General features: G+C 40.3%; 2 protein-coding genes across 2 annotated transcripts; one reads left to right on the top strand and one right to left on the bottom strand.

Moving 5' to 3' along the window:
• The first annotated feature begins 594 nt into the window (after positions 1–594).
• Positions 595–1119, top strand: MSGN1 (mesogenin 1). The gene has a single exon (XM_010214692.2). It carries the CDS (start codon positions 595–597, stop codon positions 1117–1119), a length of 525 nt encoding a protein of 174 aa, XP_010212994.2.
• Positions 1120–9840: 8721 nt separating this feature from the next.
• Positions 9841–21661, bottom strand: LOC104567844 (zona pellucida sperm-binding protein 2). Its single transcript, XM_088534405.1, has 22 exons — positions 21639–21661; positions 21356–21408; positions 19827–19919; positions 18386–18513; positions 17632–17775; positions 16946–17029; positions 16158–16325; positions 15996–16092; positions 15677–15900; positions 15082–15235; positions 14804–15012; positions 14607–14724; positions 14229–14434; positions 13665–13782; positions 12876–13045; positions 12001–12074; positions 11771–11898; positions 11014–11203; positions 10519–10660; positions 10152–10248; positions 9937–10015; positions 9841–9844 (listed from the first exon to the last, which is right to left on the bottom strand). The coding sequence occupies exons 1-22, from the start codon at positions 21659–21661 to the stop codon at positions 9841–9843; spliced, it is 2703 nt and encodes a 900-aa protein (XP_088390531.1).
• Between the last annotated feature and the right edge of the window lie 790 nt (positions 21662–22451).

Genomic DNA, 22451 nt, shown 5'->3' with positions numbered 1-22451 from the left:
CCACTGAAATGCAAGGGAACCATCTCCAACTTTCCTTTTTTTTTTTTTTTTTTTTTTTTTTTAACACACAGATAATGACGGGATTCCTCCTCAGCGGACAGCAGGATGCAATCCATGGGATGCGGTAGTGCTATTGCTTTGAGTTACACAGAAGATGGGGCTCTTGTTTTAATTTGACATCTGTAGTCATGTACTCTATCTTTAAATTCTATGTCTGCAAACTGTTCTTGAAAAACAATAATTTTCTTTTTCTTCTCCCCTGCTTATCCCACCAGAGCAAGGTTACATGTGGATGTGCAGCCTTAATTGGTTTAGTTACAAGAAGATAATCTTTTTTTCCTCCTTTCTCGCTGTTGCCTGTTAGCTTAAAGGCTTTTTAGCTGAAGGCTGATAATTATCACCGAGGAGAAACTAGCACATCAGGAGTTCATTTTCCATCCTCGCACTTGTGGCTCCCCTTTGAACTCCTCTCACCAAAGCAACGTTCCCACTTTGTCACTTTCCTCCCGCCATCATAAAAAGGTCCCCGCGGCCGCAGGCTCCAGCCTTCGCCGCCGGGCAGAGGGAATTGCTCCTCGCGGGCGCTCCTCCGCCATGGACAAGCTCCACGAGACATTGGTAAACATGGAAGAGGGCCTGGGGTCGGAGCACGCTGCCTGCTTGTCACCCTGGGAGTGGAAAAGCAACGGTGGGACTTTCGAGCTCAGCCAGGACTCGTCTCCTCCCAGCTTGTCCCCAGCTCCCTCCTTCGAGTGCTACTCTCCGTCGCCGTGCCCAGCGGTCACGGAGACTCCGTACCTGAGCAGCGGGAGCAGCGGGAGCAGCCTAGCTGGATACGGCCTGGAGGACTTCCCCGCCGCCTACCTGCCGAGCCCTGGCCAGGCCCGGCTGCCCAAGGGCACCAAGGTGCGCATGTCGGCCCAGCGCCGGAGGAAAGCCAGCGAGAGGGAGAAGCTGCGGATGCGGACGCTGGCCGAGGCCCTCCACACGCTGCGCAACTACCTGCCCGCCGCCTACAGCCAGAGGGGCCAGCCCCTCACCAAAATACAGACGCTGAAGTACACCATCAAGTACATCGGCGAGCTGACGGAGCTGCTCAACGGCGTGCCCCGAGCATAGGACCCCGGCCGAGCACCCGCCTCGGGGAGCTGGGATTCCACTTTTTTTTTCCAAAAAAAAAAAAATACTACAGCAAAAAGTCCCTCAAGTCTTCTTGCCTGCAAGGATATCTGGTGGGCGCAGGGGAAGGAGCACGCAGTTGTGCTTGTACATAGGAACGGAGTAGGATTGCCTGGACCCGAGCTGCAGGCTGCCCAGCTGGAAGACTTGTTTTTTGCTGTCTTTATGTCTTGCTTTCTCATGATGAGCTTCTAAAAAACATTAAACCTAGTCAGGTACAAAAGTCAAAACAAAAACCCAAACAATGCTACTAGGACGTATGTATCGCTGTTCTGACTGATCTGTTCAACAAGGACAATGGTAAACCCATCATTTTTAATGTGAATTGAAAAAAATGTATATAACACCATTACAGAAATACTAAATGTATATTGATTTGTAGGCACTTTAATATTAGGACAAGGAAGAATATGTATAGCTAGTCCAAGCTTTGTCTATTTATCCACTTTTCTACTGTATCTAAAAATCAAGAAACTAAGCAATATTAAGAACATATTTACTCATAATGAAATAAATCACTCATGTGCTCTGTATCTCGCTCTATATATCTGACAGATAATTATAAGCTAATAATTAATGACCACTAAATATTGGAAAGGAAATATAAACACTGACATTTGTATAGAAACCTGTTGATAAAGTCAATCTTTTTTTAATATATGCAGAAACATATCTTATTTCTGTATTTAATGTATACCTGTCTTTCTTCAACGTCTGCAAATTTTTACATTTCAGACATTTTTTGCATCAGATTGCTAGAATAAATAAGACTATGCTGTTTCTCCCCTTCATTTTCTTTGGTTGACCTGAAATGATCAGGTATAAGAAAGATGCAAAGTTTACTTTCAGGGTATATTGAAATCTAGGTGGTCTCTAGAAAACATAAAGTTTCCTTATTAGAAGTTGTGAGATCAGCTGCTTGCTAAAGTGAACGAAAATCCTTTAAAATAGGGGAGAAAAAAAAAAAAGAAACTGAAAATGCCAACAAACCAGGAAATAACCCAAATCTTTAATTACTCTGACTTCCATCTGATAAGTGTCACACAGGTCTCAGTGCACTATACAAAAATGGGTTGCTTTGTAAATCTAATTGCAGATTGACTTGGAAGACGGGGCTCTCTGCTGACAGACTCTGCTCCCTGAGGCCAGAGAAGAGCAAAGCCTGGAGAAGAGGTGGCACGGTGCTGCAGTGCAGGGCTGGCAGCCTTCCCTCCACAGGGAGCTGGAAGGCCCAGGGAGCAGCAGGCAGGAGGTAACAGGCTTCTCTCACCAGGATGGATAGATCGGCACTTTGGTGTTGAGCAGATGGTTTGTTTACTGATACATCCTTTAGCAGGGAACTGCAAAGCTAATTTCTCTCTTTTTTTTTTTTTTTTTTCCTCCTTCTCTCCTTTCCCCTTTTCCGCTTTCTGTTCACTTTAGTTGTTTGGAATGAAATATTATTGTATATTTAATTCTACAAAGCTTTATCTGAGCTGTCTCTATACTCTTCTAATACAGTACATGCATATTACATTAATCAGTGTGCAATTCAATGTTTGGGGAAAAAAAAAAAAAAAGGGGCAGCCGAGTTCAAACTTATACAGCTAGCCCTGTTAGTCCAAGAAACACCTACATTCAAGTATATGCCTAATGCTCCTGTTTTACCTCATATTACATTTCTCACAAGCTTTAGTCTTTCAGCAAGAGTATATATTTGTTACTATTGGCCTGTACAGGTGATCAGGATTTCAACAGATGCAGAGCCCCACAGATACCAAACTCCATCTGGACTGATTTAGATGCAGCTCTCATACGTTTCAAGGAACTGAAATCACAATGTGGTCATGAGATTTTTCTGCAGAATGAGACCTGAAAATCTGATCTGGAGCAGACTCTGACTGCAGTTGACAGCTATAAAGAAGCATCTGCTTGCTAGAGCTGGCAAAGCACCAGCAGATGCATATGAAGATAATTTCATCTTTCTTGGATGGTGTTAATTATTGAGCATCATCATACTCAGATATATTAGTTTGATGGACTGTCAGTGCTTTTAATCATGTTCTTTCCACACCTGAAACTGAAGGGAAAACTTTGTTTTTTAGTTCTTCAGATAAGAAAGTCTATAATCTGAAGGATCCACTTTTATTGTTTGCTTATATGTGGCCAGTCATCGAGCACTGCTATCTCAGTTTAACTATCTAAAAACCAAGGTCATATTAGTCAATGCCTTCAAGAGGGTGATATCCAGGACCCAGTTAAGTAACTGGGTAGCTTAGTAGCTCTGTATGCAGAATTGTCCCAGCAGCAGTTACCTTGGAGTTCAAGGTGGGACAATATCTCTAAATGTAAAGGCTTAGGATTTCAGGAGGACTCCCCTACTGTTTCTGCACTAGTAAACTACACTGTCTTAGAGCCTGCACTCTAGTCCTGAAAACCCAGCTAAGGGGCCAGTACCGTTAAGTTCTTTGAGCTCCAAGACAAGATATCTTCATCTAAGCTGCCCTTGGGGAACAGCCTTTGTCTTACTTAATCCCTACCTGTGCTGCAAAATTGCTCAGCAGTAATTGGAGCAAGGCTACACCTGAGACAGACATAGTTTCCTTAAATAGTTTTAGCTTGTTCACTAGTACCATTTAATTTATTGGTAACAAAAGAGCTGTTACCAGCTCACTCTTTCAAGGAAGTCTCTCCTTGCAGCTGCATGGGTGGAGGGGAGGGAGAATAGAAAGGGGGGAAAAGCAAATGAAGCACCTAACACATTCCTGCCTGGGACCAAGACTTTTACCAGCTTTAGTCCTCCCATTCCTGAAAGAAACAAGTTATTGCCCTGCTTAACACGCAGGTCTCTCGATCTCTCCCTTTGTAATTCTTCCCCTTGACATCTGTGTAGCCCTGGATTGGCCGAATTGTGTTGCTACACATCCCCTTGCTGATAATTACTGGGTCATCTAAATGCAACAGAAGACAATCAAGATCTCTCCTCTTTTCCCCTTCCTTTACCTCCAGAGCTTTAGAATATTTACCTGCAGTGAAAAAGACTGAGGTCTCAAGACCTTCTCCATAGCAGATCTAGCTACAGAACCACATGCAAGACTATTAGGACTAGTTGTTCTAAATGGCATTACTAGGAGCTGCTTATTGAACAGTGGCTCTAGCAACCTTCAGAAATTTTATATATTTATCTATATATAGATAGATATGATATAGATAGATCAATCAATCAATCCACAGAAAGCTCATAGTTTTGTATTTGGTTAGATGCTTACTTTCATTTTTTATTACTATATTTATCCACTTTTTATTACAAACAGACTCCCTTCTCCCTGCTCCCCCACCCCATGGAAATAAAACCTCTTCATACATTTCTAGCCTACTGTAGAGATGTGGAAGAATATCGAGGAGATGGGTGATGGGGACTGGCCAGACTGCTCTGGGACACGCTGACCTAACTGTACTCCATGCTCAGCTTATGGCCATGTCACATACACGGACTCTGCCTGTTATCGTGCATTGTACCACATGATGCTTACATGATGTCATCAAATCGTAACATGGGACAATAATGTGCTTAGTAGCTGTATAAGAGCTTCGGTTACCCTTCCCCCCGCTCCTCACCATGGACAAGTGCTCAATGGTGCCTGGAATCTCCCCACTGTTCTCTTCCTCCCATCAGGAAACTGGGGAGCCCCCGCGCAGAAGTGGAGGCAATAAAAACCTTAATTTGACCACTGTGTGCCTTATGTTTGTGTGCCTGCTCCCGCTGGGTCTGCCTTGTCACTCCCCATCCCTACTAAGGGAGCCAGGCGAATTCTTCAGGAAGACCCATCTCCAATAACATAGACCTTAGGCAGGAACTATATTGTCGCTGCTTAGGAATACAAAACAAAAACCAAAACAGAAAAGATCAAAAAATAAAACAAAATGCCAAGCAAACCAGAACCAAAAAAGAGCCAAACAATCCCTACCGCTGTTCTATTCACAATAGAAACAAAATCAAAAATAATCAAGCATTTGGTATTTTTATTTCCATTTAGATTCCATAGTAAAATGCAGTATGCAATGGTCAAATAAGAGATGTCAGTGAGCTCTGCTAACATAGTTCAGTGCATTTATTTTAAGTATGTAAGTCCATAAAGTCATATTCAAGCCCACTAGCAATATTACAATAATTCATTGAATGAACACTGAAGAGTGGAAGCTCACAGAAAAGTTCTATGACTTACCTTAACTGCTTTAGAGATCCTTCTCTAAATGTGTGAAGATTCCTCATGCACAAAGCTAAGAGCAACCCAATGATCATGGAAAGCCCAGGGCTAAGGAATTATTTAATTGTTCTAAGGGATAGAATTATTTACTGTCCCAAAGAGACAGAGATTTAGGAGACAAAACTAGGGCCAGTCCAAAGCAAGGACACAAACTCTCACGGCTGTGACCTCTCCCAAACCACATTACTGCCTTTTCCAGGTTCACATCTCAGTCAGCTGAGTCACCAATATGAAAGAAAGTGCAGATACTAAAGGAAAATATCACAGCATGGTCTTCTACTGCATTCATAATTTTCTCATGCAGGTAATAGATTCTTCAAATCACACTTCAAGCATGATAATATTTGTGGAAAGTACTACACCTTTCATTTGAATTCAGGTGGGAGACAGCTTTTCTTCCTACACTGTAAAATGGGTACAAGAGCCTGGATAGACACCCTGAAGTCACTGAAGTGGTCAAGTACTATGTCCCATGTGGATTCTGTTCTATTCTGCCTCTAAGGGCATTCCCTTCCTTCCTTTCCTTAGCCTTCTAAGGGCTTTCCTCTTTCTTCAGTAGAAGAAAGCTCATACTTAAAACAAGGTCTCCTGACCTTCCCTCACTGTATCTCTATGGAGCTGCAGAGCTCACCCCTCCCATGGAAGCAGTAGGGAGCCTAGTCCGCATAAAGTGCTTTGAAATTCTAAACTGAGAAGCACCACATAGGTGCCTAGAACTTTTATGGTTACACATTTGGGCTGCACATAGGTGTGCTTTGGGAGAAAACAGCCTGCTCCCAACAGGCCTCAGTCAGTTCCTTGGGGGAAGCTGCCTACATGTGAAATAGATAATGCAGCTCCACAAACCTACCTAGGAAGGTCGGAGGCATTCCCTCCCACTCTGCACAGCAGGAGTGTGAGAGATATTATATGTATATGCACACACACGTATGGATAGTCCTGTCTTCTTACAGGACAGTATCTGACTTTGTCTTTGCCTTAAGATAATTGTCATCCAACAAATGTTGTTAGAGGTAGAAAAATGAGCCATAGGGAGAAGTCCTAGCTCCTAATAAGCCACTTGTTTTTGTCATGTTGGAGGAGGTAGGTCAATGTGGACGTGGTTATTGGTCTTAGCTTCTACCCCATTTCTATTTAATAGCCTTCAGATCATAATTTCCACAGATTTACCTTTAAGTAGATGAAGTAAGAAACACCTTACTAAGCTATATGGTTGAACCTAGCCTTCCCAAATTAGCTTTTAGCTAGACCACAATTTCATCTGAATGTGCATAGTGCTTACTCAACTACTGCAAACATGGAGGTTTTAAAGCCAAATAATATACCAAAAACACCCTCACTCTCTAGACTTGCAGTATTCACCTAAGAAATTTTTTGCTCTTCTAAAAGTCCAGAATAGCTAGTCTTTTAAAAGTGAATGCTGTCACTGATTGTAGAAACAGATTTAATTTTTCCTATAATCTAGTGATCAGAAATACTGTGGCTAGTTGGAACATTGATTTACCACCATTTTAAGTGGAAGAAAAATGTCTGCAATGTACTTCCATTACTGTTTCTATTCACCTATAAAAACAAGTCACACCAGACTTTTATTATTCACCTGTTGAAGTTGCAGAAGGCATTAAACATAAACAAAGAAGATTGATCTCCTTTCAGCCTGTGTTAACAGGGGTATAAAAACAACATCCCAAATACCAAGGGGGAAAGCATGTGGCCATAAAATATCCACTTAAAAGACAGAGGTGTTGAATCAACACTTGAAGAGGATTTTTACCCCTTCCCCCCATATATAAAATCAGGAAGGTAGTTCCTGAATTTTAGTATAAACAGACACCTCTGAAGCAGAGAGGACTACTGTTATACCTCCTGTAAAAAAAATTTACTGATATTCAGATGGAATTTGTGTCTTGCATACAGTTGGAAGGTCTAGCAAGAAGTTTCATGCAAATCCTAGTCTGGGCATGAAGGACAATCTCCCTGAATTTTCCAAAACTTTAAAAATGAGAAATGCTAATAGATAGGATGGCCCTTTTGCATTTTGCAAAGTGACATTGAACAGAGTTTCTAGAAAAGCCAGAGTCAAATGAACTTTATTTGGGCACCATCTTCCTTTCAGCAGCTCTTAAAACCCTGTAAACAAATAGGGGATCAAGATATTGACTCATTTTGTGAAAGAAGTGAGGATGCCTTAGATACAAGATGGTAAATCGCACATTTCTTTTTGCAAGCTACTTTGTCTTTGAATCTGTTTGCAGACAAGAACAACACATCCACAACAGAAGAGTTATCGATCCTCATGCTACTGTTCTTGCACCAGACCTTAGATTACTGCATTCTTTTCTATGCAGCTTCAGGAAGGAAGGCAGATCAGTCTAGCCCAGGTGACCCATACTGTGCTACTCTCGTGGCAGGTAAAGCTTGGAGAAAATTACTTGGCAGACAACAAGCACAATGTAAAGCATATGGGGAAATATCCATACCTCTTAAAGTGCTTCCACTTATGTTCTGTTAGAGGAAAAACCCCAACTACACACTGTAAATGCACCCTTTGAGCTCTTAAAATAGGTGGTGTCCATAGTCAGTGAGACCTCACATTCCACCCATTGGAGTTGACACAGGAGAAAATACTGAGCATATTGGCCTGTAAATCTTGTTTAAAAAAAAAAAAAAAATCCTTTGCTGACATATTGGCATCTCCCCTTGATACCATGGAGCTATGATATCAAGGGATGAGATCAAGGGCTTTAACCTTGATTAAAGGGCACAAAATTAACAAAAGGTTTCTCTCAGCACAAGAGACTCCTCTATTGGAAAACTCATTATAGAGGCCCAGGTACAGACTCAATATTTCCTCTCACCAAGGAGGGCCGCATACAAGGCCATACCTGTCCTTAGGCTAGATGTATACTGCTAAGGGAGAAAGGGCGAGGGATCATTTTCTAGTCCTGTACCTAGGCTGTCTGTCTGACTACATCCATGTTACTGTACATGTGCACACACACTTCATTGGCCCAGAACATGTGGGCAAGATCCTGTTGTATGCTGATACACTGAAGAGGTTGGGAACAATGAGTTTAAAGAAACAAAGTTAAACAGACACTGACTGTGAAATAAAGGGGTTTTTGTTTGTTTTCCTCCCTCTTTTCTCTTCTTCCAAGGAAAATTGTGGGATTATAGGCATTACAGCCTATGCTAAGATGAACAATTTTTTTTCTAGAGAGGTCAAAAGGAGATCTACTTTAGCAGGCAGCTGGAAAACACAAGACAAAAGACAAACAGAAGTATGTGGTTATAACACAAACTGTTTAGTGGGATCTCTACAGGTATTATAGCAATAGAGGTATCATCATAGACACAATATTTTTCCCTAAAGTGGAATTAGATCCATGAAATACTTTTTGCTCAATTTATGCTTCACAGAAATCCCATTGGGTAATTCTATTTAATAGAAAGTTAAAAAGCAGATAGCATTGAACAACCGTCATTGCATGTTTAGCTCTAAAGGATAATGATTCGTGGTAAGCAATAGATTTCCTTAGAACGGAAAAATACAATATTGAATCTGTGCCTTTTTTCACATCACTGTTCAAAGAAGAAGTCTAAACTAAACTTTTTCCTCCCATACGAAAGAGAAAAAAAAAAAAAAAAAAAAAGAGAGAACTCACAGGTGCTCCTAGGTGCCAGTTTTACTAGGAAGGACATACTCTATCCATAAAGTGTTAAAGGGTATATCTACCATTAGTGTAAGATTTCATCTCAAAGCCTTTTTCCTCTAGGCTGACATCTTAGTCAGCTAAGCAAAGTCACTGACGTACTTCCCCCCAGCCAGGGGGAAGAGTTTTACCTTCCAGAGCCATAACGCTCCAGCAAGAGCTGCAGCTCATAGTTTTTTGGTCTGTATCTACTACAGGATTAAGTATGTTCATCCCTGTCTTGCTTTGAAATGTACTTTCTTACTGACATTAAGCTCCCTAGAACACTTTATTCCTGTTGAAACTGAGGGAAGCCAGAGGAAAAGGCATGACATTTATCCAGTACTAGTGTTGTACAACAGATTTCACTCCTTCCATTGCCTTTCTTCTCCCACTGCCCCAAAACGGATATTTCCACCTGCAAAGTGACTAACCATGATAGTTTCAGACACATTAATTATCAGACCAGTTCAGACAGAAATTACAGATTAAGACTTCTACACTTTACAGGAACACAGAGCAACACAGCAAGTTGATTAAATAAAGACAAATGCATACATATTGGTTAGCTGTCTTTCTTTGGAATATATTTCCCTTCAGATACTTTTAAGATGTCCTTACTTGTAAACATTCTCTAGGTAGACTGCACTTGCTTAGACCATCTAAATGTCATTTCATAAAATGAATGGCTCTTGTCCAGTCTTTGTCAGAAATCTGTGTATTCACCTATGGGGATAAGAAACAGATTTATAGGAGCCTGTTGTCACAACAGCAGTACACTTAGCCCTTCAATAGTGTAATTTAAGAGTAACACCAACCTCATCCAGGACTTTTCCTTTCTGAACAGCACTGCTCCAGATGATGCTTGCCCATACAAATGGGATTCTGCACTGCGGTCTAGTGAGAAATTCCAGGATTTAATATTCTTGCTTGTGCTGAAAGCAAGTCTGTCATCTGACAAAGCTCCTGACAGCATATGCCAAGTTGCAGAGTAAAACTTCAAGGGTGAATTGAGGAGTACCTGTTTTCTTACCAAGTCTGTGTTTCCCAATGTTGCATTTCCTTGGACAAAGAGAGTCTGAAGATTGTTGCATAGTGCTGCAGATCACCACACTACAGTGGAAGTACAGCTACAAGACAAAAATACTTATTTTATTATACAAAGCAGTTATATCTGCAAACTTCTGATATATACACTGACCACAGAAGAAAAACTGAGCACTATTGACTAGCTGGTCAATATTTACTCTAGAGCACTATGCCTTCATGAGGGAGGCTAATACCTCCAATCAGCAGTCAGTGAAGGTTTTTTTTGACAGCGTTAGCTACCTGCAGCAGTCCAGTTTGGGGATGCACAACTCACTTTGTAATGCACACAACAAATTGCAGAGATGTCTCACCTGCTCTTGTAGAAGAGTTGTACTTTGAACAAAATTGAACATCCTCACTTCAAATCTCTTAAGGTGCTGAGGAAATTTTACTCTGGGGCTAAGATTAACTTGATGGAATATGGTTCTGAGAGAGCCTTCACTGTTTTCACATCTTTTGGGGAAGGAGAAAAGGTTACTTAACTTAGATGTTCTTCATTTCAACAAGATCTTTAAACAAGAAAAGTGAAATGTACAGGAGCTTTGTTTTCCTCATTATAGTGGTATGGATAGAGCCTCCCCACTGTTCTTGGTCGCCATCTTTGGCCATAGATATCATAGCTTCTTTTTCTTTCTAGCCGCAAGTACTTCTAGTCATACTGAGGACCTGCTGCCACTAGAAGGCATACCATGCTTTACAATTTAGAACAGTCAGGACAAAATCTTTCCATATCCTCTTTCCTTCGAGCTGGAAAAACAGCCCTTGTGTTGAACAGTTCCCAAACTGGAGACGAAAGTTCTCCTTACCCATTCCTAAGGATAGGCCACTGGGGATGGCTGGCACTACTTTGGGAGTTTGTAGCCCAGCAGTCTTTTAAGTTTAGTTCTAGTCTCACATCTTCAGACTGGAGTAATTCAACTTCAAAATACAATGCCTCGCCCAGGTATTTTACCACAGGATATTCTGATTCTTTGTAAAGGTTAGAAAATGTCTTATCTATAAGACAGAACATTGACATTAGAGGGTGAGATTATATTTTTTGTTGCCCCCACCACCATCACATAAACACAGTATATTATTTAGACAATAGAAAATCTGGTAGAGCATATGGATGCCAACTGATAGCATTAGGATGGTGGGAGAGTAAGAACTAGTAAGGAAATGAAAGATTTAAAGTATATTCTTAAGTATGGAGAATCCAGAGGAGAATCTGTTCCTTCTGCAGAAGGAGAATAAGATGTTCATTCAAAACTGTTACCGGAAAAGTACTAAAAAAGAAGGAAGCATATGCTTCCTTCTCTGATACAGGCTGTCACAACTGTCTGACTATTTTGGTCAGTGCTAACTCCTCTGTTTGGCAAGATTTTGACTGACCTCAAATCCACTGTGCAACGTTTAGCATGTCCAGTCCAAGTAGGTAGGGGAAAAGTCAATCAAGCATTCTTTTTTTTTTTTTAATCAATGGTATAAAAGTCTGACCAAGTATAGATCTTTTGTAGACAGCAGACTGTATTTGGACTGAAAAATCTGTTAGAATTCTTAAAATTTCATCATAAGCAATACCTTTGAAAAGCTTCAATGAGAGAGCAAGAGAGCCAAATCCTGGCTTAATACTGGGTGCTGGGTTGTTTTTAGATTCATATTGGACATCAACAGTCTGCTTGATTGCATACCAGCATATACACTTTAATCTGAGGGAAGAAGACAAAACAGATTGAGATTTTAAGATGAACAGATTTGTTTTTAGAGCTTAAAATATCTTGGACAACCTCCTCTTAGGGAATTATACTTACCGATATATTGGCATATCACTGCCAGGTCTGAAATAGAGTACCTCATTTTCATATGTCATGGTTGTTCTGTTGAACTGAAAGATACAGATATTGTAATGAAAGACAGCTACATTGTCAAAAACAAAGTTTTTTCCAACATCCATGCCCTTCACTTGATTGGTAGATTGATTACATTGCAGAGACCATCTTTGGGAATAGCCAGAGATTATTGGTCAATAGCCCTATGTTTACTGAACTAAAGCTCTCTACAGCTAACAGTTATATTGTTAGATAAGCTATTTCTTCTTACTATAATTTCTTGAATATGACATAATACCCCAGAAGAATTGCCCTGCCCCTAAAAAATGTGTTGTTCTATTAACAATACCAAAGTCACCATGAGATACAGCACTTGCAAAAGCAATCTGCATTTGATGTGACCTTAACTTGAGCATGACCTTATCCCCTTCCCCCCCGCCCGCCCCCCTTTTCCTGTTTTCTGTTCATGAAGTATGCAGATGACTGAATAGCAAACATTCCAGTCTTGGGTCAGGTATTAACCACCTAACCAGCTTCTATAAGGCACAGGGATACCTGCCAACAAGCTCATGTTAAGTCTAGCAATAGAAAATTCAGAGATGTCAAGCTGAAGGCTGATTTCAGCAAATATTGCTGACCTTGAAAATTGCTTTCACTAGAAGAGATCTTCCAAGGTTCCTAAATTTAGCTGGGTAGAAGGAAAAGGGATGCAGATAGACCACTTACCACAAGCTCGGATATAACCTTCTTGCAGCTTCTGCTCAGTTTTGAACTTCTGCCAGTTCCAGTAATAACCTTACTCCAATACAAAGAGCTTATTCCAATACAGAACAAGCTTTGCATCACTGAGCCTTTACCTTTCTACGTGTTCCACAAGTGTTTACATTGAACTTGAAGGTTGCAGTCTTCTCTGTCACTAGAATGGGTTTGCATTGTCTATCTCTCAAGACAAGCTGACTGATGTCCACATCTGCAATCCCCACAAGCTTCACTGCAGTAATAACCACAGTTCCATTAGGGAGGCACTCTGAAAAAGAAAAAGTGCTTTTTCCTGTACAAATCAAGGCTCATAATCACTAGAATCTGTGGCCTAGCCCAATGAAAAAGTTTTACGTGGATTTGATGGCAACATTTTGACAGCTCACGAGTTTTAGAAGTTGAACAAGCCTCTTTTCTGCTACACTACCAGTAGTGTTATGAATACCAGCTTCAAGGTAATGGCACTTCAAGCAAGCACTTCAGTAATCAAAGCCATAGCGGCTCTTTTCCTCACAGTTTCAGAGGCTAACCTTCTCTTAAAGGCATTTTTTGAGCCAAGGTATTCAAAACACCCATTTCTAGATATGTGGTTTTGAAATTACATGTTTATAAAGTTGATCTCTTCCTCCTTCCCTCCCTCCCTGTTTTTGCAAGCAAAACAATCCCAAAACAGAGTGGCACATGGTTGCAGGGAGTTATTTCCATCTGCCATCCATTGACTTCCTTTATACTGCTAGGAATTTATAGGAAAGTTGACAAGCATAAATTCTAGGACCACTTGATTAAGACTTTTAGAAGTGTGCTCATCTGTGTGATTTAGTAATGAGGTTAAAGGAAAAGTATGAACAATAATTCAGAAACACATTAGAGACAGATAGCATTATTACGCATTATCTGTGAAGGGGAAAATCTGCAGGAAACTGAGAAGTCTCTCCTGTTAGCCAGGGTGACACCATCCTTCAAGGTTAAGTGGAGAGAGGCCATTATTCCAGAGGAATGAATGTCCTAGAGGTGATCACAGATTAAATGAGAGAATAAAGACATATTGTTAGGCTAGAACTGCTCAAAAACTAAGGGCAAACTATCACAAGTGAAGAGCAAAGATGCTTGATAAAAATCAAATCTACCAGAGGAATTTTGTAAGCTAGACACAGAGGCATCTTTTTCAGTGATTTTGTAACACAAACTTCAATGCAGGTGCTATTAAGGGTTGCTCAACCCTGAAGTGCTTGTGAAGTGCTTTCATTTCTTGACTGTTTTCACCTGCATTAGCCAAGGGAAGCTACAGTGAACTTCTAAAGACAGAAAATGCTTTTTCCCACTAATCCTTTCAAGCCTATGCTAAAGGAATTCCCTGCCTACACCCCCCAACACAAGGGCATAGTATATCTTGTTTATATTTTATAGCTAGAACATCCCTTTAATTGCTTAATATGCAGTGGCATCCTTACTTCATAGTCCACATGGGGAGAAAGGAAAGGGACACAAATTGCCCAGTGAGTGCCGTTGTCACTCAGACTATAGCTGTGCTTTTGTGCAGCCTCCAGTGTCAGGTGCTGGTTAGAGATGAAGAGCAGCCACTTTTGGTCTACGTTCCCATGAGCGATCGTTAGACAGAGATTCTTCTCATCACAAAATCCTCTTGCATTAGGCAATACTGTAACAGAGTCAGAGTTAGCCATGTACTAGCTACTGTCAGAGTTTAAAACAGCTATTTAGGACAGAGAGCACCCCTAGCTGAAGTTAGCCCTGGTAAGGGCTGAGTTTACTATCAGGCTGGTCATGGCCACAGCAGGCACACAGCTCTGTTCAGCTTTCCCCTTGCTTACCTGCATCTTTAATGGCAGACACTGTTACGACTGGGATGGTGAAAGTCTCACGTGTTGGTTGGATTATGAAGTCAAGTGTGACATTCAGGGTGTATGTTCTAATGTCATCCCTTGTATACTAGAGAGATCATATTTAGAAATAAATTCAAATGCTACAATCAGCTCTGTACTACATATTGCACCATCGTGGCACACACCTCTTTCTTAATGCTTGTTGCATCAAATGGGACTTGTATTGTGTAAGTTTGGCTTCCATTAGCATATCTGTTTTCCCATGTCAGATATCCATGCTGAATAGCATCAAGGACTGTTACAGTTGCCCCAGCAAAGGTTAAATTCACAAGCTCCACATCAGGCAGGAACACTCCCAATGTCACATTCATTAGCCTGGTGCTCAGATTTGTATCTGAAAAGAAACAGGTTAACATTAAGCTCTCACCAGTACCCTCAGTAAACTCAGTATTAAGCCACTTACTGTTGGTCATGGTGAGTTCCACATGTTCAAATGGTGTTTCTAGTTCCTTGATGATAGTATGTTTGGTTAGTCCCCATTTGTTATCTTCCCACTGATGTTCCAAGAACAGGCTGATACAGTATTTTGTCCCATGCTGTCCACTGCTCACAGAGGTCTAGAATTTCAAATCAACATCCGTTAGTACACAAATAGTTTCACATTAAGTAAAAATGTGTGGTAGCTTCCCAGGGTCACAGAGTTAACAGCTCAGAACAGTTTTCTTCAGTTCTGTGGCCCTGTCCTCAGAGTGTATAACATGAGATGTAAAAGCTGGTATCTCTTATTGAGTTAACTTGAGGAAGGATAGCAGTTAAATTCTGTATATTCCATTCTATATATTTGGTTCTGTCCATCTCTACTTCTAAGAAAAGAATTTATGCACAAAACACCTCCAAGAACTGTATTTGGCCATATTTGGCCAATTCTGAGATTTTTTGGTATACTTTTTCCTTTCCCCTTCTTACTCGGTTTTCATTTAAAAGGAATAAGATAAAGAATCCTTCCTCCTCAGAAGGAAACACAATATTTGGTCTGTAGTCTAACCCAAGTGACTAACCTTGTAATAGCCACCTTCTGCACCTATTGGTATCTTAATTGTAATTGAATCCAAGTCATTAGATAATGAGTATTTCCTGGAAACCATTTCCTCAGCAGAAAGTTTATGTAGATCCACACCAGCTTCAATAAGTACATCCTTAAAGCCAGTTGCTCCAGTGGAGAGGGGTTGGACATGCTTTGGAACAGTCCAGGTGATTGTTTTGTTTGTGTAGTCCACGCCATCTGAAAGACAAGACACAAAGGCTGTAAGCTTATGGATACAGCTCCAGGTTGTCTTTGTATATTTCTGCAGTGGAGTGGGTTACCAAATTTCTCACCTACAGGACATGCCACCGCAGTATCTACCATTAGGATCATCCATCTCTGTCTGTAAAATGTACTTGATCTCACCACAGAAAAGGTAACTCCCTGAGCCTGCAGAAATAAATCTAGTTAGACCTATATAGTCCAGCTTACTGGGTGTGAATGACCCTACAGACCTTGACCAGCTGAATCTGTGAAGCACTGTATGGTATTCGCAGCAGTATCCTGCTGTCTGTGGTGTTGAGTCCATAGCCAGCATGCCAAGCATCAGACACCAGCAGGGCCTTTTTCTTTTCCGGCTGATGAAACACTATTTGCCATATTGAGGATTCTCCTGCTTTTGCCTAATCAGAGAAGTTAATCAACAATTTAAACATGCTGTTCAAAATAACTCCTTATTTACTCTATTGAACAATTTCATTAGCTTGCGATTTCAGAGTAGTTTTATTGCATTACTCTAACTGCATTTAGTGTGACACCCTTTTGGCACTCCCTTTATGATGCTCTTCCATGGTGGGGGGCGGGCAGGGAAGAAATAAAACTTTTCCGTATTAAAAGCATTAGACAAATGGGACACTGAAGTGTATACATCTCATTCTCTAGGAGGATAATGAATTGGGTAGGGAAGTTAACTGCACCACTGTGTTGCAAATAAAGATTTTTACCCCCTTCTTGGATTTTATATATAATTCACTCCTGAGGTCGTTAGAGACATTTATTATTGCACAGGGTCTTGTCCTAGGAAGACTTCACTTGGGAAATATCTGAGACATCAGTCTCCATTTCTTTCTTGGAGATGTGGCTGGCTGGATTTCTAATGTATAAAATTTCTATCTTAAAACTACTGGTACAGAAATTTTGCTTTTCATAGTTAAGTGCTTTTTGAAATACCCTGCGGACTTAGAAGAGGACTGCAGCACCAAAAGTAGCACTATCTTTATTAGAAGAAAACCTGTTGCTTTACCTCTGGGAAGGCAAGAGCCCAGTCCTCAAGTTCATCTTGAATGAAATCTGGTACTATTTGTGGAACCTCCTTCCTGACAGAAACCTGAATGAAAACAAACAAACAAACAACTTACCACTGTAAGCAACAATAATTTGTTGACAGCACTTATTTACTTATCTCCAGCATCATAGAGACCCTTCAGTACTTTCAGAACAATATAAGATCATTGAGGAAACTTTAGCATTTTCCAAAGAGAGGATCAAAGCCTTTTTACTCAAAAGTTCATAACATAAAACAGCAAGACAATATGCACAGTGCATTATCTATGGTCTGCTCATTTTCAACTTTTTACTGCTAGCATATTTTCTTAGTCCTACTTGAATTATTTCTCTAAGAAAACATGGAAGTTAGGAACAAATTCCTACCCTCAACTCATTTTCCACCCCCTGCCCACCCCAAGTTTCTTTCCAATAAATTCACTGGTTATAATCTTGAAGGAAGATTCCAGTTCCATTATTATCTGTAAGACAAATTGAAATAACACCAATTTTAAGCCACTAGCATAAATTTTAAATAGCATCTCACGACTTCATTGTCTGGTAACACTATTCAGTATGCTTTATAAACACATCAACAGCACAGACTTTAAAGATGCATGCTGTACATTTCTAACCTCCTTCCAAAGAGTCTCTGCCAGTACTTACCTCCATGTAGTTTTTTTCACATACTAATTCTCTTGGACTCCATGGACCATAGCGACAAGTTGCAGTTTTCAAGTGTGTTGCAGCATTTTTCATATCAGGAGTATGAGATGCTTTGATTTGAATAGTTATTGTAAACACATCTTTCTGCATGGACACAGGAACACTTGTTTGTTAAACTGATCTCTCTGCAGGAGATGCTCCCTTTCCCTTACGGCCTAAGTAACCTACAAAATCCACCCATCTACTAGTGTCTACATGGAAAAGTAATCCATAGCGAAACATCATTAATTACAGAGTTAATTACATAGAATCTGTATAGCTAGATGTGTGTCTGCATAGGAACACAGATTGAGAGCTGTTTCAATCTTTCATATAACTCTAGAGCCACAGAGGCTAACTGTATATTTTAGGAACCATTTTGATTTTATGCTTCATGACATGGAAGCAGCAACAAAAGCAGCCAAAGCATCTTAGTTTATAAGCTAATATACATACACTAAATACAGGCAAAACTAGCTGTCATAACTCCCTCTTCTTGCACATGAGAAAGGGCATGGGTGAGATGCTTATTCATGTGCTCAACTGAGCTCTGACTCAAATGCCAGCAAATGTTCTGAAGCCCCTGAATATATCTGAGATTTAAATGGCTTTCTGCTAATGCTCAACAGCTTACCAACTAAAGGGGTCATTTTTTTGGCATAAAAATAATATAAAACTATGTTGCACTATAGTCAAAACACCATATTAGACTTACCTCTGACTGAGAATGGCAGCTTAGTGCAGAGGCGCGAAATTCAGCATTACCCCAATAGTTGTAAGTTACTGTATAGCCACACTGTGATGCCATGGCTTCATCTATTTCCCAGGCTGTGCCAAAACGATCTATGAGTAATTAGTTAAGAGCAATAATAATGACTCTCAGTCTTTTTGACCCTCAGGTTCTGTTGCTTTCTCCCAAGCACCTAAAAAGCAGCTCTGCTGTGGCCCACCTGTATAACCTTAGCTTCAACTCCTGACACAACTGCAAAGTGGTGAGAAATATTTGCAAGAAAGTCCATAGAAAAACAAGTAAAGTAGAATTATGGACAGACAGAGCTCATTAGCACTCAGAGATCCAAGAGGGGGAGAGGGGGAAAAAAAAAAAAAAAAAAAAAACAACACACACACATCAACAACAACACACACTCCAAAATAGAGAGGTGTGAAATCCGGAAGGGGGTAGTTGTTGGGAAAGCAGTGACCAGCTGGGTCACTCAGTGCTGTCAGGGCTGACGGATGATGACAACTTAGCAACATCAGGGACCTGTTCTGGCAATGGTTGGTGCAGGCCAACACTTCCCCTCACTGATGCCTGCTTGGCCAACAGATACTCCTCAGGAGTCCTATAAGGGCTATCAGGCAAAGCTCAGCTTTATTTCAGAAGCTAATACATTATCTTTAAGTCAAGCATAATTCCTTTATTCTTTTAAGCTGAACATGTCCTACTTAAAGGGTCTCTTTGTGCACTGCTTAAGATGCCTGGACACAAGAACCTAAATTGAAAAGGTGATGACAGTTTATCAGCATTCTAAATGGAGATAGCATTACAGTCTACATTTAGCTCTTCAATACCTCAAACATGGATTCCTATTTCAGGGCTGAGTTTGTCTTAAGTATCTTACACCTAACACCTCTGAGGACAAGTGCACTCACTCCATTCTTCTAGGGGACTTTGTGATGCTCTTCATTTGAAGATGCAACACTCAGGCTATCTGGCAATGGGCTTGGTAGGCATCAACTAGCTTTTCTTATTACTAGCTGCTAAGAGATCTTGGGTGTAGTGTTGCTGAAGATAAGAAATAGGGTCAACTTTACCTTGCGAATTATCAGAATTACATGCTCTGTTACTAGGAATCCTTTTTCTCAGAAGTGAAATCCACCAACATGGCCATGGCAAACCACCACCATATTTTCCTGAGCAATGCATTTCAATTTTAGTCCAAAGACAGCCTGGATTGCTGTTGCCACATTATCTTTACAGAAAGAGTTTCAGGGAAATAAAGCAAGCATTTGGTCGTTAATGAGGAGTCACAACCTACTTTCACAGCTGTGTGAACTAATATAAGGATCCCCTGGACCATATTAGAGAACCTCAGAGGATTTTAAACACTTTATCTTTAAGAATTTCCTCTCCAAGTTCTTTACTATCAACTTACCAACAGCAGAAAAAGTCAAGTATTTGTCCCCAAAGTATTCTGCATTCAGTGTTATGCGCAAAAGGCTCCCCAAGCACTCTGACCTCATGGATCCTGTATTGAAGTTGTTGAAAAACTAGTAAATGGTAGATTCAGGATACCATACAAGTAGTAACAAGTTACTTTCCAGGTAAATCAGCATATGAAAGCTAAAGAATAGTTCAAGTCTCTTACCTAGCATTACTTCTAACACATTATTTTCCAAAAGAAAATTCAGCCTAAATTAGTATACAATAGTAACTTTATCTTGGCAGTGGACAATGTCACCCAAAGGAGCTTGTCATTGTAGAAGGATTTTGGAACAGGATCAAGATTATACAACACGGCTGCCTCAAGCTTAACATTTTAGTTTGAATCAAACTGAACAAAAGCCCCCACAAAACAAACCCCCTATTCACAAAAATGGCCACAAAGCCGGTCCTGGGTGAGGAGCAGCTGTACCAGCTACCTGCTCACCCATCCAAATACCAACAGCCAAAGGGCTCTTGCCAGAACAGAGGCACGCAAAAGTATTGAGGATCACAGGAACAGAAGCTGGAATCCCAGGCTACAGAGCAGCATGAAGCTGCCTGCAGCTGCCAGACTTTTCACATAGCAGAAAGCAGATACAAACTGATTTACATGCACAAAAGGCTTCAGCGATTTCTATTCCTTTTATCATATTTCCCTACTAAGTGGAGATCATTTCAAATACATGTTTTTATCGTATCACATCCTGATTCTAGTCAGAACTTTAAAAGTACGAGTGCAGTTAAAGGGCTGATAGGTTCTCTTGTCCTAGAGGTCTGCACTATATCCTTAAATGAATCACAGCCGTGACTAGTATCAGAGCTAGTTATACCAGGGAACATCAGAAATGCTGATGAATATAACTTCTTTTTGCCCATATTCCAAGATACCAGTATGATCTAGCTTTAGTGCAGAAGCTATGTAGTTGTTTTAAGGTGTGCAAGACCTCCCAAAATATATCTTTTCATCCTGATCTCTGGTAGATTAGATACTAGAATCTAGCTAATATGTGCTAATATGCACTAGCTCTCTACATTTGTTGACCTAGGATCAACTCTATTTCATAAGGCAGAAGTTAGTCAAAATTGCTGGCTTCACTAAGAAGAACATCTATACTCAGAGAAAGCATTAACATCTTAGTGATATTTAAAAGACCTTACATGCAATAGAGTTTTTTTTTTCTTAATGAAATAAGAGCAACAAAGTCCTTCTTAAATCATGAATACTATAGGAGTAAAGAAGGATAGAAAAATACGTTTGCTATGATGGTACATACTCCAGTCACACCAATGTGTGATTAACAAGAGACATGACTTTAGTGCTTGGAGTTTCCCAGGAAAAAAAAAAAAAAAAATGCAAGCATGGCTCCTAAAAAAAAGCTTTAAACCCATCCTCTGCATCAGAAAGAGGCTAATGCAACAGACTATCACCACAAAAAGGCCTAGAAATCAGCATATAAAGGCAGTTTACAGTAATATTACCTGGCTTTTCTTCAGTCCATATGCCAGAGACTACTGTCCCTATCAGTAATGACCTATAAGGCAAGAAATGGAGATCATCAGCAGCTCCAGGTATAACAAGAGCTGGATAACAGATTTTTTTTTCTCTAATTCAGACATTAGAGCATATCTAAACTTACAATTATGTTTCTCAGCTTGGAAAATACAAAATAGATTTTTTTCAGTTAGTTTTTCAGTAGAAAGTTAGGGAACACAAAACACTCTACACAGGATTGTTCATCCCTAGCAGCAATAAAGTTCTCACCTTAGCATTAGAACTAGCTCCATTGCTTGTTCACTTGGGCTTTAGCTACAGTTGTTTTTTTTTTTTTTTTCCTCCTGTTATTGTGTCATATACAAACTAAAATACCAGTTTCCCACAAAAATCAAGACCTTTCAGTATGCTCAGAGTCCTAGATAACTGAAAAGGATACTACCTTTATACAGATGAAACCCATTTTCAGCTGTTTATCATCCTAACTATGAACTGATAATTTGTGTCACCTGTTCATTTACTTTACTGATTAAATCAGCTCCTATCCAAATCTTATCAAATGTTATAACAGTTATCTCTTAACCAGCAAGAGACCTAAATACCACACAACAGCGGATGGCTTTTTTGAAGGAAAAAAAGGAAAGGAAAAAAGGATTTTTTTTGCCTTTTTGAAGTTGGAAGGAAATGTCCATTGCAGAGGCCAGAAAAAGGCAAGATATGCTGGAGACTGAGGAGTACCTCAAGTTAACTGATGGTTTATCTGACTAGGTCACCCATGGAGTACCTAGACTTGCAGTTATCTGTATGAGCCACGGCCAGGGGTGTTTCAGAATGTCTGACCAAAACACAGCAGGGGAGTGGGCCTGACCATAGATTAGAGCTCAATACTGGTGGCTGGAGGGGTGGTGGCTCTGCAATAACAGGTCACTAGACCTGCAAAGGGGTTTCTGTGACGTGTATTTGTAGCTGCTCTGAGTTGTGTGTTGCTTGCATGCAATTGCAGCACTATTGCAATTGCAGCACTAACAACAAGAGCTGCAACATTGTTTTATTACTGTTGTGTGTAGGAAAGGGTGCTACAAT

Source organism: Tinamus guttatus, unplaced genomic scaffold, assembly GCF_059628265.1.
Source record: "Tinamus guttatus ecotype Peru unplaced genomic scaffold, ASM5962826v1 Tinamus_guttatus_pri_ptg000555l, whole genome shotgun sequence".
Lineage (NCBI taxonomy): Eukaryota > Metazoa > Chordata > Aves > Tinamiformes > Tinamidae > Tinamus > Tinamus guttatus.
Note: the sequence above shows the minus strand (reverse complement) of the source record. Positions and strands in the feature narration are given on the sequence as shown.